This window comes from Malania oleifera, chromosome 11, assembly GCF_029873635.1.
Source record: "Malania oleifera isolate guangnan ecotype guangnan chromosome 11, ASM2987363v1, whole genome shotgun sequence".
In the NCBI taxonomy this organism is placed as follows: domain Eukaryota; kingdom Viridiplantae; phylum Streptophyta; class Magnoliopsida; order Santalales; family Ximeniaceae; genus Malania; species Malania oleifera.
Genome location: NC_080427.1, coordinates 57234952 through 57244182, shown reverse-complemented (window position 1 = coordinate 57244182; position 9231 = coordinate 57234952). Strand labels below are relative to the sequence as shown.

General features: G+C 39.4%; 1 protein-coding gene across 1 annotated transcript; it reads left to right on the top strand.

The window, feature by feature from the left end:
- Window positions 1-282: 282 nt before the first annotated feature.
- On the top strand, window positions 283-7228 carry LOC131167564 (bidirectional sugar transporter SWEET4-like). Its single transcript, XM_058126366.1, has 6 exons — window positions 283-325; window positions 688-724; window positions 1222-1438; window positions 1618-1779; window positions 1884-2003; window positions 7076-7228. The coding sequence occupies exons 1-6, from the start codon at window positions 283-285 to the stop codon at window positions 7226-7228; spliced, it is 732 nt and encodes a 243-aa protein (XP_057982349.1).
- The last annotated feature ends 2003 nt before the right edge of the window (window positions 7229-9231 follow it).

The window sequence follows — 9231 nt, the reverse complement described above, 5'->3', positions numbered from 1 at the left end:
ATTTGAGAATGAGGTTCAAGTTGAGATTTAGGTAGAGATATTTTTCAGTCGAACTGAAAATATATACCAAAAATAATTCGTACGTATGGTTTGCGTCTCTCTCTCCCTCTTTCTCTCTCTATGTATATCAGCACATGTTCTTCATCGATCCGGTGCTCATCATATATCAGTACTGCTGCGTCAAGAGACTCTGTTCATACATCTAATTTCTCTATCTGTTCTTCTCTGGCTTTTTAATTAATCAACTGCGGACCGGCCTGTTGCGTAATTTTCATCTCGGGCATGGCGGGTGCAGATATAGCGAGGACCGTCGTCGGCCTCGTCGGTGAGCCCTCCCTCCTCCATCCATCTGCTTCTCTCATCGTGCATTCATGGATTCTTTGAATTCCGTTTAGCTTTTCTTTTCTTTTCTTTTTTTATTTCTGTTTGATCAAATTAACGCCACGGATTAATCGTGCATGCACTTCCGTAAAGATGAACATTGCTCTGTTCTTGTTCTTCTTGATATTTTTTCTGGGCGTATATATGATGCTATTTGCTCTATTTACGAGTTGTGATTAATATTCAAAGGTTCAACTTGTAACTCCGTCAATCGATTTAATATTATGATCAATGGTTTTCTTTTCCATTAATTAATTAACGTACAACTCTGCTTTTTCCTTCTTCTTTTTTTTTAATGTTTCGCAGGGAATGTCATCTCATTCTGCCTGTTCGCCTCGCCAGCGTCTCTCTCTCTCTCTCTCTCTCTCTCTCTCATCGTGCAACTTTTGTGCTTTTCTTGAATTCTTATTTTATTTTTCTTGAATTATAACCACAGAAATAGATAAGTAAAATAAAAGATATAAATAATAATTTTTTTTATTAAATTATTACTTTACTTAAAAGTTTAAGCTATTAGGTTCTAAACCAATAATGTAATCAAGTTTTAACACTCTCCGGCATCCACATGAGCAACCCAACATCAGGTGGAGAGATAAATAAATAATAAATAATATCATAAAATATAGACGGACTATAAGATTAGAATCAAGACCTCTAGAAAATAGAGTTTTGATATTAGGTTAGATTACCACTTTATTTAAAAGCTTAAACTATTAGGTTATAGGTTAAATGTTTCAACATTTTTGAATGTGGATGAAATGTGACATTCGTACGTCCCTATATTATATATTTAAAATAGCTATCTACCGTTGTGAAAATTGTGAGGGATGCATGGTGCAGTCCGACGTTTTGGAGAATTCTGAAGAAGAAAACGACGGAGCAGTTTCAGCCGTACCCCTACATAGCCACCATATTGAACTGCATGTTTTGGGTGTTCTACGGCCTCCCCCTGGTTCACCCCCACAGCATCCTCGTCGTCTCCATCAACTCCGTCGGCCTCGCCATGGAAGTCATCTACACCTCCATCTTCTTCTTCTACACCGACAACAAACGAAGAGTTCGTACCACCATTCCTATAAATATTAATTAATTTCACTATGTACGCACAACTAAATGTGATCCCTTCTTTGATTAATTAATTAATTTTCCTCTTTAAAATTAACTAGTTAATTAATGAATGAATTTGGTGATATATATTCTTTGATCTCTGGATTGTAATGAAATTCGATCGATCAGTTGAAGGTGATATTCTGGGTGAGCCTGGAAATGGCATTCATGGGGGGCATAATAACTGTAACCCTGTTGAAATTCCACTCCCACACCGCCAGATCTAACTTCGTGGGCACCTTCTGTGTCGTGTTTGGAGTGATGATGTACTCTTCGCCTCTTGCAATCATGGTACCTACCTCCCATTGTTCCTCTCTTTTATCTCTTTATCTATGTGTGCCTATGCATATATATATATATATATATATCATATATCTTCTTCTTGGTGCATGCAGAAAAAAGTGATCACCACAAAGAGCGTGGAGTTCATGCCATTTTATCTCTCACTGGCCAACTTCCTTAATGGAGTCATCTGGGTCACCTATGCCCTCATCAAATTCGACATCTATATCACCGTACGTATATTAATAATTTCTTTCAATTTCACCTTATCTTACATAATTGTGTGTCTATATATATATATATATATAAATGTAGAGAGAGAGAGAGAGAGAGAGAGAGAGAGAGAGAGAGAGAGAGGGGTGTAAAAAATATTAACCTTTTTAAGGTTTCAAAAATTTCACACTTCTTTTGTGGTTATTCTCGGAATATAATTTTTACTTGAGAAAGGAAAGGGAAGGAAAAGAAAATAAGAAGCAAACTCATTTTTCATTATATTTTCCTTCTCTATTAAACATAATAATTTTTATTATTTTAATCTTACTAAAAATTAAGAAAAACTAAATAGTAACGTGGGTAAATTAAAATTTTGTTCAAGATTTCTTATATTTTCTCATTTTTCTCAATAATTAAACATGAAAATGTAAATTTTTTAATACTTTTCTTTCATTCCCTTTCCTTTGGTTAATATTTTTTGAGTTCCAAGCTGAGTCTAAATTTCTCTTATATTTGATAAAAGGACAAGTGGGTATAAGGGGAGGCGTATGTGATTTAAAATCTGCGGAGATGGTGAAATTTTTAAAACTTCATTTTCTATTTTTTTGCCAAAAACTTCAAGAGATGGAGGCTGGCGTGTCTTTACCCTAAGTATAGTGTAAACCAAAACTTCAAGAGATCAAGGTCAGTGTCTTTCCAACTGTGGGTTTTTTTTTTCTTCTTTATGGGTCTACTTAGTTTACTTGTTGGCATGTAGGTTGTGTTGAAGATTAAACTTGAGAACAGTGGGACGGTGGCAGCAAAAATTTGACTGCAGAAGCTTCATCAACCGGCAGCCCACCTCCATTGAAGTTAAGCAAGATTTGGCCACCAACCTTACCAAACCAGCCACAATCGTTGAAGTTTAAATTCCCACCATTGTTGATTATTTGGTTTCTGTAATTGCTATAAATAGGTGAGTGTGTGTGCATTGTAAGTGTGGTGTGTTGAGAGTTGAAAGCCAGTGAGTGAGCGAGAGATTTTGTTGTTTGAATTCCTTTGTATTATTTTTCAGATTGAAATATACTTGTTTGGTATTTATCCTCACTGAGTTTCAGTCACATCCAGTGACTGAGTGTTCCTCTCCACCCATCAGTGGTATCAGAGCGTCCAGGTACGCCGGAATTCGCCAAACAGAGGCGAACATAGGAGAAATTCAATTTTCTTCTCAGTTTTGAAGTTGCTCAAAATCCCAAATTGAGCCTGCCATTGTGCAATTAGACTCGAGACGATTCCAACGGTGGAAACTACGTCTCAAAAGGACACCCGGAGAGTCTACACGCGCTCCCACGCGCCTCCCACAGAAGACAGCATTCTCCCCACGCGTTGCACGCGCCGATGAAGACTCCGGCAGCCGGTGACACGCGCCTCACGCTCCCGCACGCGTCTTCTTCGCCCGATTGGCGAGATCCTACCCGGACATCGACCCGCAACCCGGCTCAGCGACCAGCAACCCTGATCCGTGCCTGAGACTTGACCCGCCTCCAGCAGCGGACACGCGGCACTCACACAGAACGCCACGTGGCGTAACGGAAAAATTAACGCCGTTAAGTTAAACCGGTTAGTTTAAAAATTCACCAGAATTTTCCTATAGCCGGTTCGGTGATTTTTAGACCGGTTCTTTGCAAACCAAAACCGGTTCCTAAGGTTTTTCAATCTTCTGAATTTATTGGTGGCATTAGATTTACCAAAATCAGCCCCCATTTCTCTGTTTTTTATATATTGAATTCGATGGCTAACGGTACTATCCAATCGGTCATTCCAAAATTGACCCGAGAGAATTATGACAACTGGTCGATTCAAATGAGAGCCCTTCTAGGTTCTCAGGATGTCATGGACATCATTGAAGATGGGTACAGAGAAAGCCCATCAAAAGAAGCCGAAGCAGTTATGCCCGATGCTCAAAAAACGATCTTGCGAGCCGATCGAAAGAAAGATTGCAAGGCAAAATCCATAATCTACCAAGGCCTTGATGAGGCCACGTTCGAAATCATCGCCTCCGCAAAGACATCTAAAGAAGTTTGGGACTCTCTCCATCGAACACACAAAGGTGCAGATAAAGTAAAAAAGATTCATCTTCAGACATTGCGAGGTGAGTTCGAATCTCTCAAAATGAAGTCTACTGAATCCATTACAGACTACTATACACGAGTAATGGTAGTATCAAATCAATTAAGAAGAAATGGAGAAATTCTCAATGACGAGAGAATTTGTGAAAAAATTTTGCGATCTTTAGATCCAAAATATGATTATATAGCTGTGACCCTAGAAGAAACAAAAGACTTGGAAACAATGTCTGTAGAAGAACTTGTGGGCTCACTCCAAGCCCATGAGCAAAAAGTCAATAGAAGTGATGATAAAGCACTGGAGCAAGCTCTCCAAACGAAGTTGTCCCTCACTACAGATAGATACGACAAAGGGGGGACGTCACAACAAGGAAGAGGACGAGACCGAGGATCTCGTGGAAGAAATTCTAGAAATTTTAACTCCAGAGAAGGTGGCAGAGGCAAAAGAGGTCCCACTAGAGGAGGAAGAAATCAACAGAGCTATGTCCCACAAGGCAGAGGACAAGGAAGAAGAGGAGGATACAATAATCGATCGAATGTAGACAAAAGAAACATTCAATGCTACAATTGTCACAAGTATGGACACTATAGCAATGAATGTTGGGGGCGACAACAAGAAAAGGTTAGCGAGGAGGTCAACCTTGCCGAAACTAATCATGCAGATGGAGAGTCGTTGATGCTGATGGCACACAATTCAACTCCCCAGGACCAAAGCGTTTGGTACCTTGATTCTGGAGCCAGCAACCATATGACTGGCAGAAAGAACCTATTCTTTGAACTTGATGAGAAAGTTCAGGGGGAGATATCTTTCGGCGATAATTCTAAAATCCCAGTCCAAGGGAGAGGAGATGTTTTGATCAAACAAAAGTCTGGAGATCATGCTTACATCTCCAACGTCTACTATGTGCCAGCCATGAAGACTAATATACTTAGTCTCGGACAGCTCGTGGAGAGAGGCTATCGAATTAGCCTCAGTGATAAGCAGATGGTGATAATAGATGCTCGAGGAAAGCTTGTTACTCGAGTTCAAATGGCAAAGAATCGAATGTTTCCGCTCGCCATCCAACATGATACGCCAAGGTATTTGAGCGCTATCATTAAAGACAAAGACTGGCTATGGCATCTAAGATATGGGCATCTAAACTTTGAAAGTTTGAAACAATTGGGAAGCAAGAAGATGGTGAAAGGCTTACCAAATATCCATCATCCAAATGTGATATGTGAAAGCTGTATTTTGAGCAAGCAACACAGAAATAGCTTTGGAAAGCAAGCCGACTGGAGATCAACCATGCCGCTCCAGCTAATACACACAGATGTGTGTGGTCCACTAAGACCATTTTCAAATGGACAGAATCGATACTTCCTCACCTTCATCGACGACTACAGTAGGAAGACCTGGGTCTACTTCTTGAAAAGGAAGTCAGAGGTATTCGATAAGTTCAAAGAGTTCAAAACTCTTGTGGAGAAACAGAGTGGCTTCCGCATCAAGTCACTCCGGTCAGACCAAGGAGGAGAGTACAAAGACGAAGCTTTCCTGGAATTCCTTAGACAACAAGGAATTCAGAAACAGTTCACACCATCATACACTCCCCAGTTGAATGGTGTAGCCGAAAGGAAGAACCGCACAATCCTTAACATGGCTAGAAGCATGTTAAAGGATAAAAATGTACCCAAGAGTTTTTGGGCAGAAGCAGTGTTATGTGCAGTCTATCTGCTCAATAGGTGTCCGACGAAGAGTCTTGATACAAAGACACCATATGAAGCCTGGAGTACTCATAAGCCCAGTGTGAGTCATCTTAGGGTGTTTGGCTCCATAGCCTACGCCAAGATCCCAGAAGCAAGAAGGTCAAAACTGGATGATAAAGGAGAGAAGTGTATCCTTGTAGGATACGGTGACAGCACCATGGGATATCGACTTTACAATCCCATCAACAAGAAAGTCTTTCACAGTCGGGATGTCATCTTTGAAGAAAATGAATCCTGGAAATGGGACCAGGCTGAATGTTCCAAAGATGCGGAATTGACACTTGAAGGAGAAGAACCTACATAGACAAGAGAAGTGGCTATCGAGCCACAAATTCCTGAGCTGCAGACACCTCCACATGGTTCACCACAGACAAATGAAGCTCTATCACCAATAGAGCGTGAAATCTCAGACATGAGACCTAGAGGAGCTCGAAATCTAGCCGATCTGTATGAAAATACAGAACCAATGGAAGAATATATTGCTCTAAACTGCCTGTTGCTAACTAGTGACCCAATTAGCTTTGAGAAAGCTAACGAAGAAAACAAATGGAGAAAAATGATGGATGAGAAGATTCAATCCATCGAGAAGAACAAAACTTGGGAGTTGACAAATCTCCCGAAGGGCCGCAAAACCATTGGTGTAAAATGGGTCTACAAGACCAAGAAGAACACTCAAAGAGAAGTCCAGAGATACAAAGCAAAACATGTCGCCAAGGGTTACAGGAAGAAAGAAATGAAATTGATATCTTGCAGAACGTATGATCGGATGACTAATATTTTCACAAAACCACTCAGACATGATATTTTTTGCAAGACTGAAGACAATGCTCGAAATAACAAAGTTAGGAGAGTCAAGTTTAAGGGGGGATGTTAAAGATTAAACTTGAGAACAGTGGGACGGTGGCAGCAAAAATTTGACTGCAGAAGCTTCATCAACCGGCAGCCCACCTCCATTGAAGTTAAGCAAGATTTGGCCACCAACCTTACCAAACCAGCCACAATCGTTGAAGTTTAAATTCCCACCATTGTTGATTATTTGGTTTCTGTAATTGCTATAAATAGGTGAGTGTGTGTGCATTGTAAGTGTGGTGTGTTGAGAGTTGAAAGCCAGTGAGTGAGCGAGAGATTTTGTTGTTTGAATTCCTTTGTATTATTTTCAGATTGAAATAAACTTGTTTGGTATTTATCCTCACTGAGTTTCAGTCACAGCCAGTGACTGAGTGTTCCTCTCCACCCATCAGGTTGGGAATGGTTTGGGAGCAGTGTCTGGGGCGGCGCAGCTCATACTGTATGCCATCTACTATAAGTCGACTCCGAAGAATAAGAGTGGTGGTGGTGAGAAGCTCTCTGAAGTGCAGCTCTATAGCGGCCCCCAACAACCACTGGCCGTCTGATCACACCCTTCATTGCTTCTTTAATTCGGAATCCCTTCTAGATTTCCATGGAGTTGCTCCTGTATTTTTTTCATTTTCTTGAGTTAATTTGATGAATAAAAATCTAGCCTTCTCATAACTTATATCACAAGAGGCACCTTAACAAGATATATACGACTCACAAGGCTAGGTGTGGATCGCACATTGACAACAGGCCTTTATCTTTCTTTGTTGAAACATCTTTTTATAATGTGCATAGATATTTTCTCTTCAAAAATTTTGTTTCAATCTTTAGAACTTTCGTATAATGTGCACAGAGTAGTTGGAAAATAAAAGTTTGATATTAAGGACTTGTATTAAGGTTATTTTTGGAAAGATGATTGAACTGTCACGCCCCAAACCTGCCAAGTAGGGTCCGGGATGTGATGTGATCCAATCATCTGTGTTTGATACCATAACCTCAATCACGTAGCGGAAAAATAAATAAACGTCATTAACAACATACCAGAGTTCTATATATATATATATATATATATATATATATATATATATATATATCCCAAAAAGTAATATTTTCTAACATCCAGTATTCACAAATATAGAACTCAGAAATCATAAATATACTACAACCCAAAAATATATCCAAAGTTATACCCTCTCACCAAAAATACTATGCCATCAAACCTAACCCCAAGCTTGCTAAGCTCGATCACGCGGAGGTCCTAAAAAGGATGAAATTCATATCGGGTGAGACACATCTCAGTAAGACAGAATAAATTAATACTAATGTATGGCTATCATGAGGTTTGTGTACAAAATATAATCATCATTTACATATTAATCCACAATTATGAAATCATTATCTATCCCTACTCACACACATGCAGCGTATTTTATTAACGAGAGTTTACCAAGGATTGAGGTGATTACCCACCCATACAAGTAGCACCCCTCTTCTCTGATACCTTATGCAATCGGGTGTGATTACAGCTGAACCTCATCAGGGCACTCACTTTACTCAGTAAGCCCTCATGTGGATAGTTTGTCTCGTATTCACACACATTCATGCAATTATTTATCAATGAAAGTTCCCAAGGATAGGGAAGATTACCCGCCCATACAAGTAGTTTCTCTCTACTCTAATACATCATGCAGCCTAGTATGACTATATCTGGTACCTATCAGGACACTCACCTTTCTCAATAAACCCTCGGGCGGAGAGATACTTCACCCCAATTACATATAACACTAATATATATAATACATTTATTCTTTACTCTATGTTTGTTATCTCTATATTATTTATCTTTTCAAGTTCCCAATTTTCACACTAATCAATATTTCACATCACAAAAATCTCACTTCCACGTCATTGGGGCATTATGTATCACCATCCCTCGAGACCTTTCTCAATAATCGTCACCGGGGCATTACGTCTCACTGTCCCCCAGAACCCTTTTTGTAATTTGTATTCACAATCACTGTTCTCATATTATACGTTGGTTAAATTTACAATTATACATTTAGAACTCACTATCAGATGGATAAACACTGTCATACTTCCCCCCATGACTGGTTGTGCGACTCAAAGGCTAGACTTAACCCTGGTCAGCCCACTAGAGTTAAATATTAAAAAAAAAAAAAAAACCTCTTCAATCTGTAAGTCTGATTGGCTTTCCCACACTAGTCCAGACTCTAAGGGGAACTCTACACTATACAGCACAATTGACTATCCCGTTTCTACACTCTCCACGAGACGTTTGGGTGCACTAGCTCTGTAGAAATCATGCGTAATAGTACTGTACATAACACGAAACCACAATCCACCGGAGTTCTCAAACCATAACTTACAATTTAACATTCACATTTAACTTTGATTTTTTTTTAAAATTTTTTTTTTAACTAAAAGAGGGCGACACCTCCATTTATTTATTAATATACCCTCACTTTTGGCAGAGGAATACCATGGTTACAAGATAAAACATAAGGGAGAGTACAGAAAAACCCTCAAAAAAAAAAACCAA